This window comes from Notothenia rossii (genome assembly GCF_949606895.1).
Source record: "Notothenia rossii genome assembly, chromosome: 8".
Lineage (NCBI taxonomy): Eukaryota > Metazoa > Chordata > Actinopteri > Perciformes > Nototheniidae > Notothenia > Notothenia rossii.
In genome coordinates this window covers 77,862,431-77,889,773 of record NC_136906.1, presented here as the reverse complement: position 1 = coordinate 77,889,773, position 27,343 = coordinate 77,862,431, and the positions used below count along the sequence as shown (strand labels likewise).

General features: G+C 39.3%; 1 protein-coding gene across 2 annotated transcripts; it reads right to left on the bottom strand.

Moving 5' to 3' along the window:
* Window positions 1–1,050: 1,050 nt before the first annotated feature.
* On the bottom strand, window positions 1,051–27,186 carry dnajc5ga (DnaJ (Hsp40) homolog, subfamily C, member 5 gamma a). Of its 2 annotated transcripts, XR_013801375.1 has the most exons (8): window positions 27,015–27,186; window positions 15,217–15,344; window positions 12,080–12,293; window positions 10,830–10,986; window positions 9,002–9,174; window positions 7,335–7,374; window positions 6,058–6,164; window positions 1,051–5,900 (listed from the first exon to the last, which is right to left on the bottom strand). XR_013801375.1 is itself a non-coding variant. In XM_079643261.1 (7 exons), the coding sequence occupies exons 2-5, from the start codon at window positions 15,333–15,335 to the stop codon at window positions 9,005–9,007; spliced, it is 660 nt and encodes a 219-aa protein (XP_079499387.1). In that variant the 5' UTR covers window positions 15,336–15,344; window positions 27,015–27,186; the 3' UTR covers window positions 1,051–6,164; window positions 7,335–7,374; window positions 9,002–9,004. The 2 variants fall into 2 exon arrangements, 1 of the variants encoding a protein (XP_079499387.1); XM_079643261.1 differs by having other exon boundaries at window positions 1,051–6,164.
* Between the last annotated feature and the right edge of the window lie 157 nt (window positions 27,187–27,343).

The following is a 27,343-nucleotide window of genomic DNA, read 5'->3' as shown; positions in this document are numbered from 1 at the left end:
CACACACACACACACACACACACACACACACACACACACACACACACACACACACACACACACACACACACACACACACACACACACACACACACACACACACACACACACACACACACACACACACACACACACACACACACACACACACACACACACATTTATTTGGACTCACTCCTACTTACACTGTGCTGCAGCTGCTCAGAATGTGGATACATCCGCCGGCCGCTGAAAATAGTCCCTATCAAATTCACTCCTGTGATTTTTCTATTTATGTTTCTTTCACCTTTTGCCTTATGACATCTCTAAGCCATTTCACACGCATGTATGCTCTTCGTTAATGATAGTGTTATTGTGTATACTCAAATGCTTTATGGATGTGTGTGTGAGTGTACTACATGTATGTGTGGTTTATCTGTGTGTGTGTATTAGGTGTGTGATGTGAGAATGAGTGTGTATCATTTGTGGATGGGAGTGTATGGGTCTGTATTATCTTATTATTTGTGTGGTGTGTGTATGTACTACATGTGTGTGTGTGTGCGTGTGCGTCTTATGACTAACTGATCCGTTATGCTTGTGTAACAGATGGATGTTTGTGGGATGCATTGTTGTGATTGATGGATACAAACAAATTGTGTTTGTGCTACATTACTGTAATTACTTCCTGTTATATGGTGCATGGAGAATTATAATTGTCAAGCCCATGGAGGGTTTTAGGGCAATTCTTATTCACATATTATATATTGTATCTCATCAAAAGAGTAAATAACAAAAACAAAAACACAATTTTGTTTCACTGGTTGTTAAAAAAGTTCAATGGCTGAGCATTTCAGGAAGTTACTGACACTGTTAAAACAAACGTAACTACATATGTGTCTCCAAACGGAATAACATATCACAGCTTTTTGTCTTTTCATGGACATTTCCGACCATTAAACATCAAAGTTTTCCTTCCATCTTTAAAAGTGAATGCAGTAAAACATGATTATGCTCATCCAGCAGCATCAAACATGTTGCAAAATGTTCCAATAAAACACAAACACAGAGACAGGAAGTTATAAAATCCCCCTTTTTTTATTTGGTTGAATTTCATAACAACTCATTTACAGATCGTCCACAGGGAACCACGACGATGACTGACATACTAACTAAAATAGTCTTTGTCATGTTGCTCTATACGCAATTTCATCCAGTAATGAGAACACAGATCATCAAAATCATCCACCTGCCCATGGCAGAGCGTTAGCTTCATGCTAACCGTTAATAGCATGGTGTTGCTATCGGGTTAGCACGAAGAATTTAAGCCAGTATTTTAAAGTCGACACACAAATTACTTTAGAGACTGACGTTGAGCAACATGTCGAAAGCGCCCATCATAGCCAATTTTTTTAGTAATATTACATTTAAATAAGGTATTTCTACAACGGCGTATTAGGGCCTTTGTAAGTTAAGAATAATAGTTACTGAGCCGAGGAAGGGGGGTAATATGGTGAGAATTATTTACATTAAAGGTGGGGTACGTAATTCACTTCAGAATCACTCGTTATATTCCATGGAATGCTCTTAACATCCCGATAGCAATAAATACATTTAAAATTCATCCGTTGAAGCCGTGGCGCTGTAAAAAGCACGACCAATCATCTGAGCCGGACCGGCTAAAGTAACTGGATGGCCTACCTGCCTGTCAGCCTTCCATCTGTGCACAAACTTATCTCGTGCCCTCATTGGTCATGTGCGCGTTCATGTGTTGGAGGAGGGGCTCTGTCAGGAAGTCTGAAGGAAGGGGCAGATTTCTTTCGGCTGCGTACTTTCAAATTCTAGCCACTCGAGCTGGTTTCTCCAAAATGACCTACCCCACCTTTTAATAAAGTATTTCTGATTCTGATATTCTCTCAGATTAAAAAAAGTACAGTTTGATTAAAACGGATAACATTTGCACATTTCCGCGATTTTTTTGGCGGAAAAGTATAAGCCCCTGACTTTCACTCAGTTTTGACTTAATATGTTGCCCCTCTGCTCCAGCACTGCATTTCTTTTTTTACCCACAATGGCCTTAATACGCCGTTGTATATTCCTATGTTACACGTACAAATGAAAAATGTATGTACACTGTTAAAACAGACAACAATTCATCAAACAAGTCCATTAACGACGAGGAATATTGTCACTTGCTTTGCCGTCCTAGGAGTTATTTACAACAATTACAAAAATAATAAATAATATGTCTTCTTGCATTCCTCCGTGAACTCAAAGCTTTTACAGCTCAAGTGATTTGACAAGATTTGAAGAAAGACAGAAAAATAATTATTCCTGAAATGTTACGGGACGAGTTATAATACTTAAAAGTTTTAGACGTTAGAAAACTGAAATAATGACCTTTCAGTCTGCGGACAGTTCCTCTGAAGCTGATATGTAATCCTTCAAAGTCAAATCCAAAATTAAGAGAGATGGAGGTATTTCTTTTTTATAGCTGGTTTATGATCAGTTTGTAATTCTCAGATTGGAGCGATGAGCTTGTTTCTTGGTCCTTTACGTAGGTCTACTTTACCTCATTGCAATTCAACAGGCAATAATATTAATAATAAAGAATGTCAAGCAGCTGAGAGATGAATTTAGCTTAAGCTACACAGGTTAAAAGCAAAGGAATGCACTTTAAATGTCACCCTGCCACATGGAAAGGACAATATTTGTTATAAAAATGTAAAATAACTCGCCTAAAATTAACACTACTCCGCACTATACAATAATTTCCAGCAGCACATGGAGCGATTCACACAAAGATAACAGTCTTTAAAAGGTTTGCATTGGCCATTTTTCAAACATTTGATGACATTGTAACAGACAAATAAAGAAAATAAAAGGTTAGCTAGAACACTTACAGAGGGTAGGGCTGCTCGATCATGGCAAAAATCATAATCTCGATTATTTGGGTCAATAATTGATATCACGATTATTAAAAACGATTATCCATTTACTTTGAAAACATACATTTATTGAAAAGAAAAATGTGAACAGTATGTTTTTAACAGTTGATTACCCTGAACTTTAAGTATAATTCAACTGAAAAAAAATAATCATTTTATTTCGATTATGTTGTTTTTATAATCGTTGCAAGCCAAAATCGAAATTGCGATGAATTGAGCAGCCCTAACAGAGGATACAGCTGCTTAAAAAGTACCTGTGAGTGATGTGCTTTTTAATTAGTAGACCAGGATCCAAAGGGAATATGCGAAAGACCAGAGATTTACATTTTGAGAGGTGTACGAAGTGAGCATAAATGTGTGTTTTTAAGTCAGATCACCGACATCTCACAGATCCAGATTCACTAAAAGGTTTGCAACAGAAAGGAAACAACCAACACTAGAAATGGAAAGCTAGGGTTAAAAGTACCTGCATGTAAATGTGATTATGTTACGCTCTACTTACAGGGAATCCAAGCTATTAGACACCAAAATGACATCAAAAATGTTCTGCTCAGTCACTGCTGTTTATAGTTCAAGGCGCATCACTGTCAATTAGACAGGAAGCCGGGGGGGGGTGGGGAAATGTATGCAGAACTTACAGAGGACTTATTCTAAAGCTCCTTACACACCAAACTGAACACGTCCCGACGGAGCGTCGCCTCACGTCTCCTGCGTCTTGGCCACGTGTCTCACTGGAACACACCGCAAAGACTTCAGCCGACGGCCAAGTAGCACGTACGAACTGCGCATGCGTGAGTGGCAATAACTCTCCTTACCAGTAGGCGGCGGTAGTGTGTATTCATCATTAAAAAGAGGCAACAACCAGAAGACAGACTGCGTGATATAAACATGTGCGTTCCATGTTCCCTCTCCAGCAGAAGCTCACAGGGCTTTCCCCAACCTGTGTCGAGAGCTGGAGGTGAATTAAACCTCAGATTTGCCTTCTTAATAGTTTGTTTGGGTCCCTCACTTCCGTTTCGCTTCTCATGCACTGATTCGCTAAGCTGAACAGCCAATCAGAGTGATTTCTTTGGCCGACGGCCTCCCGATTCGACATGTCGAAGTGGAAGGTGTTGGCACGACGGTGCAGTACACACCGATCTGAGTAGGGCGACACGCTCATCGACGGCCTGACATCTATCAACGCCGAAAATCGGCTCGGTGTGTAAGGACCTTAAGATGGCCCGCCCCTTAGCCAATTACGTACAATGTGTTGGAGTAAACAAAGGAGTCCAATGGAGGCGTTGCAGCCTTCATTTGAGCCTTTGCAGACCATTGACATGCACAGAAACCCATATAAAGCATAAAAGGGAATCTTAATGGAAGAATCCTCCGTCCAATTTCAATCACAAATGATTCTATAAATAAAAATGTAACGAAAACTAAAAATGCTATTAATAAGTAACTGAGTTTTCATAAAATTAGATACGATTCCCCTTGCAATGCAGTCTAAGTGAATCTGGACCTGAGAGTATAGATGGTTAGTGGATGTTTTACGTGTTGCTATGGTAATAAGATGAAATAAGATGAAACACCCTGAACCGAGTTTAAAAGATTAAAAGAAACCCAAGTGTATTGTTAACAGACCCGCTTTGCAAGGTGCATAGACCCCAAATGCATAATGTGCAAACAGCTTTGACAAACTGAACTGTGGCTTACAGAGGAAATGGCGTTTCCAGAGATTATTATGGGATGGCTGACTACATGGAGCGTCTATAACATATAGTCTGACTGCAAGGAGCGCAAAGACTTAACAACACATGACTAAGTAATAAAATGTTATCTGATATTGTCCATTTAGTCCGTAGATTATTTCAGGAGTTGTTTTTTTTTTTTTTAAACCAAGGATGGCACACGATGACATACGGGCTGGTACGAGTGTGTGTGTGTGTGTGTGTGTTGGCGGGTTTGGTCTGTGTAGGTACTAAATGTACGTGTGGTTTATCTGTGCGTGTGTGTGTGTGTGTGTGTGTGTGTGTGTGTGTGTGTGTGTGTGTGTGTGTGTGTGTGTGTGTGTGTGTTGGCGGGTTTGGTCTGTGTAGGTACTAAATGTACGTGTGGTTTATCTGTGTGTGTGTGTGTGTGTGTGTGTGTGTGTGTGTGTGTGTGTGTGTGTGTGTGTGTGTGTGTGCGTGTGTGTGTGTGTGTGCACGTGTGCATGTGTAACCAGAGTCTGCATGTAGATAGTTCTTCATTGTTGTGGGATGGTTTGTAGACTGTAGTATTCCAGTGCTGTACAGAATGGGTTGGCATGCATTCGGGGAAAAAATGCATGCATGTTGGGGAGGAAAGACTCGACTCCCGATCCATGCTGCAAAGCTCCAGCTCCAGGTTTTGGCTCAGACATTAAATCAGGCAGTCTCTGCTGCTGCGTCACATGTCTTCTGTTCCCCCCCCACCTCCTCAGTTTCCTACGTTCATGAGAAATGTAGACGCCTCCAGATTCAAAATGTTCTCTTCAAAAGGATATTCTGAACCAACGCACTTGGCATCTCAAGAGCTTGTTTGAAAGGTGTTAATGCAACAATTAACTGAATGCAATTGTTCGATGGAGAGGAAATAAAAAGGAAATCCTCCACACCCACGTCGTCGTGCTGCTGGCTTCTGATGTAGACGTCACAAATAGCATCCAATTCCACGTCCCCAAAAACCTGCTAGTTTTCCTTTTTGGAGGAAAGCTCCAAGACAAGTTAAAGGGGAAGAAATGTAAAAAGGAAAGGTTCCAAACTTCCAAAATGGAGGGTGACGCAGGAGACGTTTAAACCAGTCCTGATGTTGAGAGCGGATACATGGTGAGGACCCTCTTTCCTTGATGTTTCTAGCCCTCTGTTGGTGCCATCTTTAAGCCCAGTGTCACATCCTTAGTGGTTGTAATGGGAGGTTAAGAACGGATTAGTACCAGGAATGTTTGCCAAGCCGAGCCCAGGATGATTCAAACTGTTGGCGAAAAAAATCACATCTGAGCCAGGTGAGAGGCTGGAAGTGGAAACGGGACTTAAGAGATTTTCAGAGCACATGCAGAAGTTTAATTTGCACGAATACTCCTCCATAACTTGAGTTCCATGGAGGGGGCCGAGAGGCTTTAAGTGCCCACCTTACGGGTGTTGTCTGGTGGGTGGATCAGGCTGGTGGAGAGGTCAGGATGGAGGTGAGGGTCTGGATGGTGGATCGGATGTGGATCATAGGCGGGGGGTCCAAAGGCTAAAAAAGGGAGAAAATCCAGGGGTCAGACTGAGAGTACGGCAACTGTATAAAATAATTTGCATGTATTTTTTTTTTTTATTTGTATTTCATTATCTTTGCTTTTTAATGACGGTTTTAAAATCAGAATCCTTTATTCGTCCCACAGAGGAGACATTTACATTTGTTACAGCAGAAAAGAGCCAAAGACAGCTTAATGTTAACCAAGAAGCATGCATAAAAAAAATATTAAAGATTAAAAAAATACACAATGTACAAAATACACATCCTGTAACAGTTCTGAGGATTTAGCAGCCAGGTGTATAGAGAGAGGCGAAGTCCCGCCCATCTACTTCCGACCCATGGGACCTTATTTCGGAAATAGTATGTATTGAAGTCAATGGAGAGAGAAAGATTATCTTTCCATCCCGTTTGAATTGTGCCACGAATTACACATATGATGTTTGTCAATCTTAAAAAATCATTTCCATGTCAAAAAAGTCACAGTTTGTCGTAAAACTGTTGAAATAAAAAATACGCAACTAGAAAGACTACAAATCCCAGAATCCCGGTCCCGCATGCTGGCTCTTACGAACCGACTAACTCCCCTTGTGTGTATGCACAGCTCTCAACATGCCCAGACTTGGAGTGATTTTCACCTCTTTTAATACTTTTCACCTCTTTCTGAAAGAAAGAAGTGAAATGTGCCAACCTGACGGCCGTCTTGGTGTGTGGTGCGAGACGGGAGATGTAGTTCATTGAGCGGCTTCACACAAATAAAGTGTTACTTCACAGTTTTACGACACATTTCTTTTTTTTTTACTTGCAAAATTATCTTTTAAATTGACAAACATCATATGTGTAATTCGTGGCACGATTCAAACGGGATCAAAAGATAATCTTTCTCTCTCCATTGACTTCAATACATACTTTTTCAGAAATAAGGTCCCATGGAGCTCCCCCGGAAAGGGAGGGGCTTCCCCTCTCTATTGCAGTTATTAACGGCATATATATATTGCATATAGTTAAATGCCATTTTCTTAATGTCTTTCATTTTTTGTAAAGCACTTTGAATTGCCTTGTGTTGAAAGATGCTATATAAATAAACTTGCCTTGACTTAAAAAATTGTTTTATTTGATATACTTCTGATGCTTTTCCAAAACAAAAAAGCATTCACAGTATGTACTGACCTGCTTCCGCTAGTTGAGGCTCTTCAGCAGGGTCACTTTCCTGAGGGAGAAAAGCTAAGAAAATTACCTTACAATATCTCATCATACAGTACTAACGTAAAACGATGAAAACTTGACAATTTCTAATAAAAACAGACACGGTTTTAATCTATGAATTAGCCAAAACACTCACACTCCACAATTAGATGTATTAATCATATTGTAATATCAAGTATCTATGTATACTCTTTTTTTTCTGTGTGAATGTCATGTAATTTTACTTAATTTAAAATGTTGTCAAATAATGAATATTGCTGCGTTTCTTGAATAAAATCTGCATTAAAAAAAATGTAATGAATCAAATCTAACAAGTTACAAACCATCTTACACTCAAACAGAAGCAGTTAGTACAAGATGCTGCACCCAACACATCTAAGTACAGCCAATTACTCTGCCATGCTTATTGTCTGGCAGCAGTTCATGCAAGCAGCACAATGACTTCATGTTGACGACAAGCACACGGAGACAACATGCATGTACGAGACGACTTGAGGAGTAAAACAGTTCAGAGTTAATGGGACAATGAGGGCGGTGTTGTTATGGATGAGTGAAGCAGCAGCGATGATGAGCCACGAACATCGAGACAGACGAGCAAAACAAAACGGATGAAGGCGACGAAACACTTAAAGGTCCCCTGTTATACTGTTTCCATCAATATGTTACAGGTCTCAGATATATACAGAGCCTGTCTCTGATTGGCTGAAACACCAAACAGATCATTGCAGCATTACCCATAATCCCCTCTGTTTCAGCCCTGTTTCCAAAGTGCTGATTCTCTGTCTGTTACTTTAGATGAAAATAAGGAGCCCCTCCCCACGCCCCTCTGAGAGAGATTTGGTTACAAGGAACTCAAAGGTGCTCTAGGAGGAGATTTAGGTGATAAGGAGGGGGGGGGGGGGGGTTACCTTGGTTGCTGATTGGCTAATGGTTACACAAGACAAAACATCGTTATGACATAATAAAGTGGCCAAAATCTGATCAGCTCATTTTCAGACAGGTTTTTATAGAAATCTGGAAAAAAGAGAGAGAATCTTTGTTCCTGAAACTTTCAGAGTCTCTTTCCACAGAGGGGACACATGTTGATGTGGAAGAGACATGGAGAAGAGGGGACACATGTTGATGTAGAAGAGACATGAAGAAGAGGGGACACATGTTGATGTAGAAGAGACATGAAGAAGAGGGGACACATGTTGATGTAGAAGAGACATGAAGAAGAGGGGACACATGTTGATGAAGAAAAGACATGAAGAAGAGGGGACACATGTTGATGTAGAAGAGACATGGAGAAGAGGGGACACGTGTTGATGTAGAAGAGACATGGAGAAGAGGGGACACATGTTGATGTAGAAGAGACATGAAGAAGAGGGGACACATGTTGATGTAGAAGAGACATGGAGAAGAGGGGACACATGTTGATGTAGAAGAGACATGGAGAAGAGGGGACACATGTTGATGTAGAAGAGACATGAAGAAGAGGGGACACATGTTGATGTAGAAGAGACATGAAGAAGAGGGGACACATGTTGATGTAGAAGAGACATGGAGAAGAGGGGACACATGTTGATGAAGAAAAGACAAGTGGATTTTGCATAATAGGGGACCTTTAAATTAGACGAGGCGGCTCTTACGAGTCATTTGGACTCTGGGAGGGTCTCTCCGGGGTTTTCCTCCCCCGCTGCACTGGGTGAGGTTTGGGACTCGGGGGGAGGCATGGGCATCGGCAGAGGGATGGGTTGACTCTGGCCCTCTGCACTTTCTGGATCCAGGTTCGATTTAGGCTGGCTTATGATTACTGTGTAACCTGTTTGGGAGGGGAGCATGAAAACACGAAATCCTGCAGCGTGAGAGCAAGTTGAAAATCACTGGAGGATTTGTAAACATACCGGTCTGTACCGAGTACCCAGCGTGAGGTCAGAGAATGAAATGAATGTCTGTATTTATGTATCATTTGCTAAGACTTAGAAGGAAAGGGGTAATGTGTGAGTGTGAGAGAGTGTGTGTGTGAGTGAGTATTTGTGTGTGTGTGTGAGTGTGAGAGAGTGTGTGTGTGAGTGAGTATTTGTGTGTGTGTGTGTGTGTGTGTGTGTGTGTGTGTGTGTGTGTGTGTGTGTGTGTGTGTGTGTGTGAGAATATCTGTGTGTGTGTGTGAGAATATCTGTGTGTGTGTGTGAGAATATCTGTGTGTGTGTGTGTGTGTGTGTGTGTGTGTGTGTGTGTGAGAGTATTTGTGTGTGTGTGAGTATTTGTGTGTGTGTGTGTGTGAGAGTGTGAGTATTTGTGTGTGTGTGTGTGTGTGTGTGTGTGTGTGTGTGTGTGTGTGTGTGTGTGTGTGTGTGTGTGTGTGTGTGTGTGTGTGTGTGTGTGTGTGTGTGTGTGAGTGTGAGAGTGTGAGTGTGAGAGAGTGTGAGTGTGAGTGTGAGTGTGAGTGTGAGTGTGTGTGTGTGTGTGTGTGTGTGTGTGTGTGTGTGTGTGTGTGTGTGTGTGTGTGTGTGAGAGTGTGAGTATTTGTGTGTGTGTGTGTGTGTGTGTGTGTGAGTATTTGTGTGTGAGTGTGAGTGTGAGTGTGAGTGTGTGTGTGTGTGTGTGTGTGTGTGTGTGTGTGTGTGTGTGTGTGTGTGTGTATCATGTAGATTTGAGTGGACTGTAAACCGAGGCGGGTGTCATTTCTATGTACATCCACATGTATGTTATATATTTGTGGAATCCAAAAAAAGTTATACAAAAAATAAAAAAATCACTGGTGGAGTTATAGACAGCTTTAAAGGTTGGTTGGTTGTCGTTTAACTTCTTAAGACTGATGTTCCTACAGACGCTGTTTCAACATGAGTAGACATGAAGAAAGTCAAGTAACTGAGGGTTTAAAGCAAAGTCATGTGACCAAAAATAAGCACCTTTACTGTATTCACCGTCTAATCTCCGACCAAGAGAACAATTTGAACAGCTTTTTTTTAATGAAACAGTAAGGAGAAGAGGGACGTGTAGAACAAAAGTTGCAACATAACATTTATTTAAATCATTTCGGTGCTATTCCTTCATTATGCAATTTTTTTTGACAATGAAAAGCCATGTTAAATAGTGAGTGGCTGTAACTCTGCATCAAATCCCATTTCTATTTTGCACTTCACTGCAAAGCTAAAGGCGGCTAATATACGGCTTGATGACATTTAGCAGTTTTATTTTGATACTTGTTAGCAAGCGCCATCTTTTAAGACACATAGTAGCTTCAGACATTCACCAGTGGAGCATTTACTGACGTATTTCATGTCGTAGAACAAGACGTAAATATCCTTTTAGCTTGTGTTAACCACCGACCTTATTTCAGGCATCTAACCTTGACGCATTGACTTTGATGTGAGGGAACAGGAAGTGCTGAAATGCTAATTTTGCACATCTCTATATATATATATATAGTGTGACAGTTTTCCTAAGCATCAGGGTCACGTGACGACCTCTCACCTCCGTCCTGCTCCGCCTTGATCTGAGCCTCCAGGTCTTCGGGGTTGACGTACTGGTAGCTTTCTTCGTCGTCGGGCGGTTTACATTTCCCGCAGCAGAAACAGCAGCAGCAGCAACAGCAGCAGCAGGAGAACATCGTGCAGCACAGAACCATACCCTGCAGGAGGGAACCAGCGACAAGGACGTTTAAAAGCATGTTTTTATTCATTTATTCGTTGGAGTTATTTTACGCCTATATATATATATATCTTTTTTTTTTTTTTGTATAATTAAAATGTTTTAACAGGATGAGTGAGTGTAAAATGACATTACATTCAAGATTTCATGACACCAATACATTAATTGGCTACAAAATTTGACTTAAATGAGATAGTACCAATTAATACTTCATCCCCCACTCATTTTGGAAAAGGCAGACGATTGGAGAAAACTGAATTTGCATGTTTTTGAGAGCCAATTTTGTTTATTTTATTTTATAACAATTCCAAAAGGCATGAACTAACACCTATTTATGTTCATGCATTGAGTGTTTTTCTATCTTTTTTACATAGGAAAAAAAAGTTAAACAAAAAAAATAATGAAAAAAAATAAAGGAATACAAAAAAAACCTCTTAAATTAAAAAGACAATTTTAAAATGAGAAAGTCTGCCATATGACAGCAAACAGTAGGGTGTCAGAAGAATGTCGATAAATCCAAATGACTGTATTAACGTTGTGTAAACCGAATGTACGTTTAGTTCATTATTTTTGGCATATTAAGGACTCAGAGCTTTGTGGGGAAATGAAGGTATTTAATAACCTTAATAAATAACTGTTTTATCAGTCTTTCACACAGGGTAACATAAAAGATAGAAGGAAGGATTTTGAAATATATTAATTACTTTCTGACTTATTATTTTTTTTAAATTAATCTTGCAGACCCCTTCAAGCCCGTTAACCAACGTTACTTGTTGTCACCTATATGCATTGAGTAATAGATTTAAAGGTCCCCTATTATACTGTTTTTCATCAATATATCACAGGTCTCAGATATATACAGAACCTGTCTCTGATTGGCTGAAACACCAAAAATCGTTATGACATCATAAAGTGGCCAAAATCTGATCGGCTCATTTTCAGACGGGTTTTTATAGAAATGGATCAGGACAAAAAGAGAGAGAATCTTTGTTCCTGAGACTTTCAGAGTCTCTTTCCACAGAGGGGACACATAATAGGGGACCTTTAAATATCCTAATAGATAGTGAACGCACCTTGAACCACCATTTGGACATGAGGAAGTAATATTTGACGCTCTCCTCTCCGAACTGCTCGGACACGTACAGGCCCATGGAGCCGTACTCGTTGTAGATCTTCCTCTTCGTCTCATCGTTCAGGATCGAGTTGGCGTTGTTGATCTCCTTAAACTTCTCCGCTGCGTCCGGGTTGTCAGGGTTTTTATCCGGGTGGTACTTCAGAGCTAGTTTCCTGATGTGGGAGAAGAAGAAGAAGAAGAGTGGAAATGAAATGAGACGTGAAGGGAAGGAAGATCTGGAACTTTTTAGGATATTTTCATCTTCAATTTGTGATTGGATAGTAAATAGTTAACTGTTTACCAAAGCCAGTTTTACTGTATATAGATAGATAGACAGACAGACAGACAGACAGATAGATATAGACAGACAGACAGACAGGCAGACAGACAGACAGACAGACAGACAGACAGACAGACAGACAGACAGACAGACAGACAGACAGAGACAGACAGACAGAGACAGACAGAGACAGACAGACAGAGACAGACAGACAGACAGAATGACAGATAGAATGACAGACAGACAGACAGGCAGGCAGACAGACAAACAGACAGACAGACAGACAGATAGATATAGACAGACAGACAGACAGACAGACAGACAGACAGACAGACAGACAGGCAGACAGACAGAAGAATCTATTCCACCATTGCATTCCCTGATGTTAACCACACTCCTCTCCTTTTGGTCTGGCCCAGTGATGCTGGGTTTAGCGCGCCACAAGATTACGTTTGGTTGTGCGGCGACAAGCTCTATCAAGTTCTAGCTCCCGTCTGGATAGGTACATGCGCTCTAGTGGATTTGAATCCAGCAGTCACCGTCCTTACGTCCTTAATGTATACAACCCATCATTACCCAGAGTTCCAACATCCTGACCACCACAAAGTGAGAAGAGATCTGACGTCTGCTGGGGCTAAGTTCGTTAGCGGCCTGCTGCCATGGTGGGGTACAGTAAACAATGCCCATAACGTACATGTCTTACACATTCGTCTAGAAAACCTCACTTACGAGACAACACAAGGTTTCCAGGCATTGACCCCGTTCATAATAGCCTCTAGGAACAAGCTCATGCAACACCAATTCGCTCTTGATCTGTTGTTCGCCTCAAAGGGTGGCCTGTGTCATGTGATCTGTGACTCCTGCTGCACTTACATTCCCAACGCCACCAAACATCACTGACACCGTGCTACATCTTAACAACCTGTTGGCCGACATGAAAGCGGATGACATATCCAACGCGGGTGGATGGGACTGGTGGTCCTGGCTTACATCGGGTGGGTGGGAAGCATGGCTGGCTAGAATAATTACACCCCCCTTTTCGGCCTATTAATCACTTGTACCTGTTTCATTATTCCAATACTGAAGAAATGCGTCTCTAGCATGGTATCCTCGGCTTTCGTTCAGTATGCTGCTATTCCACTACACGACGATCCTAGGATGCGCCACACCTACGCTAACCTTATATCTCCTCGTACATTCCGTCGACTCGCTGCTAGTGAACTAGACTCAGAGACAGAGACTGAATTCGACACTAGAGATGTCCCGATCCGATCACGTGATCGGGGATCGGAGCCGATCACGTGATTTTCAAAAGATCGGAAGAAAAAAATCGGGGATCGGGATATTTTTAAAAAAAAAATACTTTTAAAAAAAAATGTATTCAATGTTACAAAACAAAAATGACCATGTTCAAGTCTTAAAGTCATCCTGAGGCCTTAGTTTTGGTTTCAAATTACACAACATCATGTATGTGTTGCTTCTTTGGGGCTTGTCTTCATAGACCTGGTTGCTTATTTCTCTCAAATCTGGCAACAGAGTGGGCGCAGTGTCTAATTGTAGCAGTAAGCTAACGAGTACTGATAAGCTTTATTTTGTTTTGATCCAATGCTGCACAACTGAACTGATCCAATGCTGCTGTGAAAGAAAGAAGCTATATCCATGTTGGATAGAATATCCAATTTAAATAAAAAAATAACCTTAAGGGACAACTTGAATGCTTTTTTTCTTTTTTTTCTCTTAATGCATTGCATAAAGATCGGATCGGGAAAAATCGGTATCGGAAAATTGTCAAAATCAAATGATCGGAAGCAAAAAAAGGTGATCGGGACATCCCTAATCGACACTACAATATAATCCATGTGAATTGAATGTACCCTCCTCTTACGCTTACATTATATTGGAGTCTGTCCTCCGCAAAAACAGCCAGTTTTCTATGATATATTTGTGATGTGTTTACTTAAACCGGTGATGGGGTGTATTCATTGATGTGTTATATCAGTCTATCCTGTCATTTGACTTATTTTCATAATTGATCAAAGTATGATCAAAAGGAGGGAATGTAGTGGCAAACTTTATATATGTAGGGAAACTCTATATGTAGTGTAAACTTGATATGTTACCTTATATGGTCAAACCAAATGCAATAGTTTCCATAATGATGTATTTTAGCTCATAACCCTTTGTTAGACGTAGGAGTAAGGTCTGGGTGATGAATTTCAGTTCATGTCCTTTGCTTGCCTTATGATTGACATTTAAGGTCAGGGGGGGTCTAAAGCACCGAGTGGTGAAAGAGGTCCTTGTGAGTGTCTGGGTGCCAAGCACAGGGTAATGGGCGAGTTCCTGTGTTGGTTTCCCTGTTCTATAATCTAGTTCCTCATTTCTTGTCTCCTTCATCTGTTGCAGACAAGTTTCCTCAATTCCAATTGCTGAACAAGTTCATGTTTGAGTCTATTAGTGATTGACAGTTTCTGTTCCTCTGGAAAGCTTATCCCTCCTGCCAGGGCCCCTCCTTGACAAGTGACGAGATGTTGTTGAACTGACAAGATCCTATATAACCTGCAGGCATCTTTTACTCTGGGCGCACTCTTCCAGATGACTCTGTACTCTGTGAGACCTGTGTCTTCGAAGCTTCGAATAAAGAACCAGAAAGACAACTCTGTTTTGTTTCACCAGTTTATTGTTTGATCATTCTGATTTGTATATCTCCACAGTATTGACTAGGTCTAAGATTTCCGTAACAATGTATTTGTTATGGTGCATGGTTCTTGTTGAAATAAATACATAATAATAAGATGTCTGTGTGATCAGACGGTTACCTGTATGCTTTCTTTATGTCTTCAGCTGTGGCTCCTTTCTCCAGCCCGAGCACTTTGTACACACTCTCCCCAGCGGTGGACATCTTCCTCTGGGGGCGGGGGGCAGTCGGTTCAGCCATGGCTCACCTCTAAGATGACATAAAAGAATATACAGTCAAGCTATGAAATGTTGCTGAAATACTGAAATACTAAATACTGCATTTTTTAACCGCCATGTTGCACAGCTTAACATCCATCCCAAAACACTGCCAGAGATGGTAGAAGTACACACTTCCTGTACTCAAGTAGAAGTACAGATACTCGTGTTTAAAAATACTCTGGTGAAAGTAGAAGTACTGACTAAACTTCTTTACTCAAGTCAAAGTAAAGAGGCTTTGAAATGTACTTCAGTAAAAAGTACCCATAACTAGCAGCTGTTTTAAAGAGTACCTGACCTCCCTTTATATTAATAGAACAATAATGTCATTGTTAGCTAATGAATGTTTCCATGGTGACCAACGGCAACATGACAACGTTTCCATTGGTCCCTCTTCTTTAGAGAAGACCAGGAAATGATGGATACACGGATCGTGTTCAAATCAATAGGCGCGCAATGACTCTAAATAATAATGACCACGCCACCAAACACACATTCAGACTAAAGGAACCAGCCTGTTTGGAAAATGAGAGAAGTAGAAAGTACAGGTATTTGAGTTCAACATGTAAGAAGTAGAAAGTACAGGTATTTGTGTTCAACATGTAAGAAGTAAAAAGTACAGGTATTTGTGTTCAACATGTAAGAAGTAGAAAGTACAGGTATTTGTGTTCAACATGTAAGAAGTAGAAAGTACAGGTATTTGAGTTCAACATGTAAGAAGTAGAAAGTACAGGTATTTGAGTTCAACATGTAAGAAGTAGAAAGTACAGGTATTTGTGTTCAACATGTAAGAAGTAAAAAGTACAGGTATTTGTGTTCAACATGTAAGAAGTAGAAAGTACAGGTATTTGTGTTTAACATGTAAGAAGTAGAAAGTACAGGTATTTGTGTTCAACATGTAAGAAGTAGAAAGTACAGGTATTTTAGTTCAACATGTAAGAAGTAGAAAGTACAGGTATTTGTGTTCAAAATGTAAGAAGTAGAAAGTACAGGTATTTGAGTTCAACATGTAAGAAGTAGAAAGTACAGGTATTTGAGTTCAACATGTAAGAAGTATAAAGTACAGGTATTCGTGTTCAACATGTAAGATGTAGAAAGTACAGGTATTTGTGTTCAACATGTAAGAAGAAAGTAAAAAGCGGTCAGAAAAGTAAGTAGTGAGGTCGACTTCCTGTCTCTGTTGTTTATTAAAGTAGCAGCTCAGCTTGTGTGTAATGTTGCAGCACATCGTGTTAGTAAGGAGGTTGCGGATGCACAGCTGGAGGGGAATGCATCCAGATTAAAAAAGACATCGACCATCAGTTGGTAAAAATAAAGATGAATTATTTGGGAATTCTGCAAAAGCAATCCAACATGACACAACGGAACAACAAATACTGATATGAGAGACAATCTGTTCATCTAAAACAGTAAATAATCTTACTTTAAAACTCAGAGGACAAAAAAGCGACAAATAATGGACTTTTTTACTTTTTTTCCAACAGCTGTCCTGATCATAACTATTTAATATTCAATCATTTAAGAATTGGATACACATTTTATTACAGACTTAATTAAAGACATGAGGTTTCAATTCAATAACCATACCCTTTCAAAACTGTGTGCATTTACAGAGTTAAAGTCATTTTAAAATGTACTCAAAATAAATAATTGGATGTTTTGATCAACTGAGATTTTTCTAGTGATTTATATTTTGTTAATGCAAAATGACTTTCTTCCAAAAAACTAATGAGCTTTAAGGACCTCTGGAAAACACAAGTTTTAATTGACATTATTCTTTTTGGAGAAACTCAATTTCGCAGATTTACAGAAATAGTCAAATGTTAAGAAGTTGTAAAGTGACAGAGGGAAGACTCGGGTGTGGAAGGATAAAGCTTATTCTCATTTGCTTATATGCAAATAACATGCCATGTCCATCTTTAAAGACAAGAGTACAATGCTTTTTAACTTGTGGTGCAGACTAATAATTACAGTAAATGTTCATTGGCTTGGATTTCCCAGAAATAATGCCATAATTGCTATTCACACAAAAGGGATTTATATTCATCTTTGGCTACTGTTCAAACACACTGACTCATACTCAGCCTCAAAATGAATGCCGTCAGTGTCTCTGAGGAAAGAAGATTACATTGCTGATCACACACACACACACACACACACACACACACACACACACACACACACACACACACACACACACACACACACACACACACACACACACACACACACACACACACACACACACACACACACACACACACACACACACACACACACACACACACACACACACACACACACACACACACACACACACACACACACACACACACACACACACACACACACACACTGCACCGGCTGTCATGTTACTATAAAGCAGCTTTAAATCATAATGCTTACATCACAAACTGCTGTGAGTTATATATGTATACATACATACACTATGTTTTATTTCTTTATATCGTCAAAATTACACCATTCTTTATAGCCATTTCCACTATTGGTAAATCTGACAATTTGTAAATAATGTACATAGACATTTTTCCATCGTCCATCACCTGATAAAAGACCATTTGAGTTATATTCACTTCTAGCCAAAGGTGTGTAGTCTCCATTAGGTGCACGACTCTTATATTTGAGTTAAAAAACAACACAGGAACCAAGCATTTCCTGAAACTGCTTTGAGTTCAGAGGAAAATCATTTTCTGCTGGTCAACTGTAATGGTTTAAAAGACGGACTTTGAAAAGATCATAGCAACTATAAGAGGTGGTTTCCATAACAGCATCAACAGTGCTTTATCCACCTTAACTTTCAGCTTGCACTCGGTTTATCTTGTTTATCAGAACTAGGGTTGGGAACCAAAACTCGGTTCCAGGTGAGAACTGAAAAGAAAATGCCGGGTACCCATACAAAATACTCGGGCTGCTCGATTAAGGCAAAAATCATAATCTCGATTATTTGGGTCAATAATTGTATTTGCGATTATTAAATGCGATTATTCATTGACTTTGAAAACATCCATTTATTGGAGAAAAAAAAATGTGAACAGTATGTTTTTAACAGTTGATTACCCTGAACTTAAAGTATAATTCAACTGAAAACCCCCCCAAAAAAAAAAAAAGTTATAATAATAATAAAAAAATAATCGTTTTATTTCGATGACGTTGTTTTCGTAAATCGTTGCAATACATAATCGTAATCGCGATTAAAACACGATTAATTGAGCAGCCCTACAAAATACACAATTTTGGTTCTGCTTAACGGTTCCTAAACGCGGTAGACCCTGTATTCCACCGGGTCCGTCTGCGCCGCGGCAACCCGGTGGAATATTTAGTATTGCAAAGAAAGCTTACACATCAGCACCGACGTAGGCTAAGGCTACGTAGCTATCTGTAAGGACCTGTACTAACGTGGCGACGACGTCACGCATCAACGGATCAGCAGCATGTGGTTTGATTTGTTGAGATACCAGCATGCACGGCTCCGTCACTTCATAACACTAAAGATGGATAGCTATTGTGTAATACATTTTTATTGCATGTCTTTTTTTTATTGGTAAAAAATGTCAGTTAAAGCTTAAAAAGAATAAAGACATTTTTGTTATCTAAACATTTGACATCTTTCTTTTACAATTTTGGAATGGAAACGGGGAATCGATAAGAACCGGAATCGATACATTTCAGACGATCCAATCCCTAGAGACATGTCCCAGTAGAGACACTACATACTGATATGCACCTGAACATCAGCAGGAGAGGACTCTTTAAAGTAGAGACACTACATACTGATATGCACCTGAACATCAGCAGGAGAGGACTCTTTAAAGTAGAGACACTACATACTGATATACACCTGAACATCAGCAGGAGAGGACTCTTTAAAGTGGAGACACTAAATACTGATATACACCTGAACGTCAGCAGGAGAGGACTCTTTAAAGTAGAGACTCTACATACTGATATACACCTGAACATCAGCAGGAGAGGACTCTTTAAAGTAGAGACACTACATACTGATATACACCTGAACATCAGCAGGAGAGGACTCTTTAAAGTAGAGACATTACATACTGATATACACCTGAACATCAGCAGGAGAGGACTCTTTAAAGTAGAGACACTACATACTGATATACACCTGAACATCAGCAGGAGAGGACTCTTTAAAGTAGAGACACTATATACTGATATACACCTGAACATCAGCAGGAGAGGACTCTTTAAAGTAGAGACACTACATACTGATATACACCCGAACATCAGCAGGAGAGGACTCTTTAAAGTAGAGACACTACATACTGATATACACCTGAACATCAGCAGGAGAGGACTCTTTAAAGTAGAGACACTACATACTGATATACACCTGAACATCAGCAGGAGAGGACTCTTTAAAGTAGAGACACTATATACTGATATACACCTGAAAATCAGCAGGAGAGGACTCTTTAAAGTAGAGACACTACATACTGATATACACCTGAACATCAGCAGGAGAGGACTCTTTAAAGTAGAGACACTATATACTGATATACACCTGAACATCAGCAGGAGAGGACTCTTTAAAGTAGAGACACTACATACTGATATACACCTGAACATCAGCAGGAGAGGACTCTTTAAAGTAGAGACACTACATACTGATATACACCTGAACATCAGCAGGAGAGGACTCTTTAAAGTAGAGACACTAAATACTGATATACACCTGAACATCAGCAGGAGAGGACTCTTTAAAGTAGAGACACTACATACTGATATACTCCTGAACATCAGCAGGAGAGGACTCTTTAAAGTAGAGACACTACATACTGATATACACCTGAACATCAGAAGGATATGTCCTCTTTAATAGTAGGACTGCATAGAGGATGCATGATGTTGAACGGTGGTTAGTTTCATCAGCAGGTTAAACATGGCTACACCCTGATATCAACAGAGATAATTCCCTTGCAATAAAAACACAACCCTTCATGAAGTGCACAAAACAAAACGATCCCTGTAAACAAGAGGTAAAAAAAAGGCCAATATTCCTCTCAGCGATGGTCACGCTGCCGGCCCAGATGGCATGCCGGCTGAAGCCAAGAAAGCTCATGCAAATTCTCCCAAAATGCTGCCCAAAGCATGGAGCCGCCGCGTCAGGAAAGAGCAGTTCAACATGGGAAAACAGACCTTGAATTTACACTGAAACATTCAAGACCACCAGGATCGATCTGCAGCTCATCGTGAGGGACCGATGTTACGCCAGGTCTATTAGGTTAATTAGCTAACTGCAGTATTTCTGGTGCAGACTTCTATGAAACACCTCTGTATGTGGTGTTCATTTATCACGCCAACAGCACCGATAAGATGTGAGAACGAAGCACAACGCACGACACGAAGCGCTGGTAATCACAAAGACTAGAGACACACGGAGTCTTTTATCTGTTATCTTCCTTCCCAGAGATTGACTGTGACTCTTTTGTAATTCAAGGTTTTGTGAGGTGCAGATATTCATCGAACTTCAGCTGCTGCTCTGCAGGGTTTTGAAGCAGAAAGGCTGTCGGCTGAGAGACAAAAGCAGACGACGAGGGAGGGAAAGTGCATCCGTGTGTGTTGCAAAGATTATATGAATTAGCAGGTTTCATTTCATCTTCAAGAAGTTCATTGGCTTGCATACAATCAGGATGTTTAAATAACAAGTTTTATATATTTTGAAATGTAAACTCTAAAACTTGTCAAAGACACATAAACCAAATATGGTAAAGGAAAGCCTTATCAATTTGGGGAAATCTGAAAAACTGCATTAGCAAATATGATATGTACCGGTATTTATAAATAGACTCTTACCAATAAAGAAAGAACCTTAAAAAGAGATTTGGTCAACATCATTCTAGGGCTGCTCAATTAATCGTGTTTTAATCGCAATTACGATGTTGGCTTGCAACGATTATAAAAACAACTCAATCGAAATAAAACGATTTTTTTTTTCTTCTTTTTATTGGTTTTTCAGTTGAGTTATACTTAGAGTTCAGGGTAATCAACTGTTAAAAACATACTATTCACATTTGTTTTTTCAATAAATGGAAGTTTTCAAAGTAAATGGATAATCGTTTTTAATAATCGTGATATCAATTATTGACCCAAATAATTGAGATTATGATTTTTGCCATAATCGAGCAGCCCTACATCATTCAAGGTTTAACAATGAATGAAATGACCACGACAACTAATGAACAGCTTAGCCAGTTTATCAGAATCACAATTAAAGATTAAAAGACCATCGTTAGCAATGACCATAAAGAAATATATGTTACACATTTTTTAAAACCAAAATCATCCACCAGAAACAAATTTTTGGTATGCTGACACAAAACCAAGTATTCTACTACTAGGTCCATATTTAGAAGTACTTACCATTTCTAAAGGCTATTAATAGAGCAGAACATTAAAGAGTCCGTTTTGGTGGCAGCTAAAACATCATTGTTATAGCTTGAGACAGAGCTGCTCGTCAAACTCCACAACTGAGGGAAACCATGAGAGGCTGGAACGCAACACGAGAGAAAGATTCCTCTGAAGACAGCAGCTCTTAAGATGTGACTCTTAAAATAGCTCTTCTTATTGTTACAAATAGCTATAGCTTTCTTAGGTGTGTGACATGTTCACTATGTAATCTCAAGAAGCTAAAACAATCCATATCAAATAGCTTTGCAAGACAAGTTAACTATTATTTGATATTTTTATACGATGGCTGTACTGAATCCAATCAAAAAACAAATAAAATATATACAAAACTGTCAAAAAATAACAGGAATCCTATTTTTTTTTTTGCTTCAAAATTAGATTCTAAAGAGTTATGAAAGTTATGCAAACAAGCGTCAGTCTAAATGTTAAAAAATGTATATGTTGAGTAGGGCTGTCCCGAATACCATTTTTAATACCTGAAGAGACACAAGCTCTTACGTTGATATTGGAGGTTTCAATAAACTCAAAAAAAAAGAAAATAAATCAGAATAACGAAATTCAAACCCGAATAGTATTCCAACAAACGAATATTCGGATATTCGGGTACAGCCCTAATGTTGAGGTTAAATTATTATTATTTATACAAGCTTCCATGGGTTCAATAAAGACATTTCACCGTCCTTAAAAAAGGTGGATTGAAACCAACTAGTCAAATATTTCAGACTGAAACAAACATTTATGAATGACAATATTTTTATTTATATTAGGATCAATAAACTTTTGTATAAAATATAGAATCAGTGTTGTGTACTGCGACGGCAAATATGCGTTATGCTTGAGGTCATTTCGGCACTGACAACTTGATTGCAAAATGAAAGTGTTATTATTTATCTTGCTAAAAATATATATTATAAGCTAGTACATCCTTGTATTTTCCATATTCTCGCTTGAATGGATCAGTGAGAATATTGTTTAAAACCTTTAGGCTTTTAATAATATGATTAAAAAGCTAATTATCCCCGATTGTTTTCTTTAAATCGCTTCATAATCATACTATATGAATTAGTAGTCCGGCAGTGGCTCAGTCAGTAGGGGCTTGGACTCTGAGCTGTAGGGTCACCTGTTCAAGTCCCCGACCAGACCTAAAATATGGAGTGTGGACTGCTACTTGGAGAGGTCCCAGTTCACCTCCTGCCCTGCCGTGGGGCCCTTGAGCAAGGCACCAGACACCCCCCTTCCCCCCACTCCCTGTGGGCTGTACAATAGCTGCCCACTGCTCCTAGTACTAGACTCCTGGTTCTAGGATGGGTTAAAAGCAGAGAACAAATGTCACTGTGTGCTCTGCATGTGTGACCATCCCTCCGATTCTATCTATCTATATATTTAATGTATGTCCATCAACAACCGAGAACTGTCTGTATCAGATGTGTTTCATTATAAAAATACTTGTACAATAACAAAAGCTTCACTCCATTTAAGATGTTTGACATATCAGTGGATTTAGAGCTATCTTGTAAATGTTCAGTTGTGTGTTGGAGAAGTAAAGGAGTTCAATCTGAGGCCATAAACACATCCAGTCTGAATCAGGAGCAGACATCTGCATGTGTTTATGGTCAAAGGTGGCAAAACTAAATTGAGTAACGCACTCGTCTTGATCTCATCGCATCCAATCTGCAAATATGAGGGATAACAGACAACAGAAAAAGGCTTCAGGCTCAATGAGACATCAGAAACTCTGATTCAAAAATCCCACAGCAGTGTACTGAATGGGCGTCATGGTAACTTAAAAATGATAACACAATAAAAAAATGTAATTAAACTGCTGTCAAATATTCCATTTATAGACAATCTACTCGTCAGGTCAGGTATATGACATATAAGTACTTCTTACTTCTAGCAGGAAAACAGTGCCATTTGTGACCGAAATTAAGTTTGATGGAGAAAGAGCATCATGAGAGGTCACAAATCTGGGCATAAAATTACATAATAAGGTCATTAAATATGTTTTAAATGTACACAAACAACCTGAATAAAGGACATGTGGTACCATTAAATCAGAGATACAGCCACTTCCACCATAACTGGTTTATAACAATGATACAGGACCCACATTGAACACTGTTTGACAAACTGGTCGTTTGCTTGTGCCACAAACCTGAAACCAGCTGTACGAGAGAAATATCCAGGTGTTTGACAGAAAGCCACATTCATACCACCACTGTACCATCCTTGAAACACACAATTTATTGAGTTTTGACCATTTTAAGTCTTTTAAAAGTATGTGTTTTATTTCTAAATGTTTACATGCACTGCCCCCCCCCCCCCTTAGGGGAATTCATCCACACAAAAAACACACTGGACGCTGCACTAGGTCAGAAACCAGAGGAGACTGTGAGGTCCACCGCAGACGGGTAACTTTTGGACCAAGTGTCCTCTCCATTAAAGGCAGCTCATTGTGGAATAGCCCCCCAACTGAGATACGGGATTGTCCCACTCTCAATAGTTTTAAAGGTCAACTCAGAGAATGGTTGAGAAACAAACAGAAGTGTAATCACCGCTAAATGCACTTTAACACAGGGGTATCTCCTCTTGCACCTTATATATCGTAGCTGCTACATTGTACTGCCATGTGGTAAATAATTGTGTGTGCTGCTCTTGCTCTTTCTGCATATCATGTTTTTATTTTTGCTATGTTTACAAATGTCATGTTCATACATGTTGTATGTGACGGGACTACGGATGGAAATTAGCTCAAAGCTAAAATCCGGCTCATTTCCATTTGAAAGCATTATTTTGTTTAAAGTGTTCATCAATGTGCACTGTCCCGGTTCAAATAAACAATTACAATTAAATTACTTACAGTACAATGTAAAAGAAGCATATAGATGATTCTGAAAAGGGTAATTCTGCATAAGGAGTAGGCTACTTTTTAGGTAAATTATTGCTTTTAATTATTCTTAAAGGTGGGGTAGGTAATTCTCTTCAGAAGCACTTGTTGTTATATTCCATGGAATGCTCTTAACATCCCGATATCCATGAATACATTAAATGCTTTGTCAATAAATATATAAAAACACGTCATCTGTGGAAGCCGTAGCGCTGTAAAAAGCACGACCAATCATCTGAGCCGGTCCGGCTAAAGTAACTGGATGGCCTACCTGCCTGTCAGCCTTCCATCTGTGCACAAACTTATCTCGTGCCCTCATTGGTCATGTGCGCGTTCGTGTGTGTTGGAGGAGGGGCTCTGTGAGGAAGGGGCAGATTTTTTCCGGTTGTGTATTTTCAAATTCTAGCGCACTCGAGCTGGTTTCTCCATTCTTACCTACCCTACCTTTAAGTAACATTTTAAAGTGTTTTACTTTTAATGGTCCACATATTTCTGACACTTTTATGATACAGCCCTGACACTCTTTTGCTAATTTCTCCTTCATACTAATGCGCTGCTGCACTTACTTTTTACATGTATTTATTGTTACTTTTAAGTATCTTATGTTTTATATTTAGCATTATTTATATCTTATCATGCAGGGTGTGTTATTTCCCCATGCTAATTCCAAAAAATGATAGCATCCCATGTTCATTGTTTACCTTTTTAATGTCAAGCATCATGTAAGTATTATCCTTACTTAGGGTATCTTGAGCTGCCTTTATTATTGTATAAAAAGTGCCATACAAACCATATTATATATACCAAGATAAACACAGATTTTCGTCTACGAGTACTTCTTGTTGGGACAATATTTAATTTTTTTCCCTCAAGTTTTGATGTGACTGTACTTTACAATCTCTATCTCTCTGTTAAATAAATAACAGCACCACTTTTAGGTGAATAAATGAAGTTATTCTAGAAGTGGCTAGTGTTTTGGTCCAGTGTGACGGAAGACGTAATGCCTCGTGATTGTCGTCTGTTTGTCCTTGTGGAGCCCTAATCCTCTGCTAATCTCCCCGTGCACATGGAGAACTAATTTCTATGTTACTCCCAGACATTCATAAAAACATGGCACAGGGAACACTTGTACGATTATCGTTTAACTTAAAAACCCTTCTTGTTCTGTCATAGCTTATTTCCCTCTGGCGTTCCTAACCATACAAGTAAACTGACATTATGACAGCTACTAATGACTAAACTACATGTTATGTGAGACATTTCATGGGTAAATTGGGGTTAATTAAAGGCAAGACTTTGTGTGTAAATGTTCAAAAGATCTCAAGTTCTATTCTCAGATCTTGTACTTAAGTAAAAGTACCAGAGTGTAGGAATAATCTGTTACAGTACAAGTCCTGCATTCGAAAGGTTACTCAGTAAAAGTAGAAAAGTATGATCATCAAAATATATTGAAAGTAGCGACAGTAAAAGTAGTCATTGTGCAGATTGGTCCATTTCAGAATAATATATATGATGTGTTTTATAATGATTGATCATTAAAGTGTTCTCAAAGCTGGTAAAGGTGCAGCTAGTTTGAATAACTTTGTATACTGCAGTGATGCTTGTGGATTTACTCCAGGTGGAACTAAAGTCTGATTTAACACTTGATTAGATTTCACATCCTTCATCCAGATCTGTAAAGTAACTAAAGGTATTAAATACATGTAGTGGAGTAAAAACACCTTTTACCTCTGAATTGTAGTGTAGTAGAAGTACAAAGTATAAAAAAAGTAAATAATCAAGTAGGGTACAAGTCCCTGAAATGTTACTTAGGTACAGTACACCACTGTTCACTGCTAGCAAGAAGTAGCCCAGACTCCACTGTAGCGTGAGATAAAGATGCACCTAACTGCATTGAATATTATGGCAATTCAATGTTTTCTCGCCTGCATGTTCAAAATAACCATTGCATATGTTATGGTATATGTTTTCTTTGATTAAACTACAATTCGGCGCAAAAAGTATAAGAAAAATAACTACAAATCCTAATTTACAGTCGTTTTTACATCTCGTTAGCTGCCACCGCCCTCCAGAATAATAATGCTACCTATAAAAATACCTTTTAAATGTTGTTTTTGACAAGTCTAAGATACAAATGCATCCTAAAACATATCTAAAAATCATTAAATAATCAATAATTTCTCACGTTTTGCTGCCTATAATGAGAAGCGACCCGACGTTAAATTGCCATATTTATGAATGGAGTATGGCGCTCGTGACGATGACAGCAATGCACGGTTAGCTAACACCATGCTAGCTGCTTTAATACCGCAGAAATAGCCTTACCTTGTGAAAACTGAACACTGTATATCTCGCTGTAGGGTTAGCTGGATCATAGAGGCATCCGGTTGAATGTCTTAGTCCTCAGTTAAAGGATGGGTTTATGAATGAATAGTGTGGCCGCCGGGTCGCCTCTTCTTCCTTTTCTCCCTCTTCTTCGTGTGTGGCTCTGTCTGCAGGAGCTCTGCAATCTGATTGGCTGATACCACCCTAAGAGAATAAAGAAGCGAGGATGTTGCTTTCAAGGTTTCCTACAATACAATCTCCACCTTTAAGTCGTGGCTGAAAACATTACTTTTTTCGTTTGCTTACCCATAAGTCTTTTAATTTTTTTT

Coding starts and splice junctions, on each gene's coding strand:
- dnajc5ga (XM_079643261.1), bottom strand. CDS start 15,335: ATGGCTGAACCGACTGCCCCCCGCCCCCAGAGGAAGATGTCCACCGCT. Junction 12,294..15,216: donor GACATAAAGAAAGCATACAG/GTAACCGTCTGA, acceptor CTCCCACATCAG/GAAACTAGCTCTGAAGTACC. Junction 10,987..12,079: donor TGTCCAAATGGTGGTTCAAG/GTGCGTTCACTA, acceptor TCCCTCCTGCAG/GGTATGGTTCTGTGCTGCAC.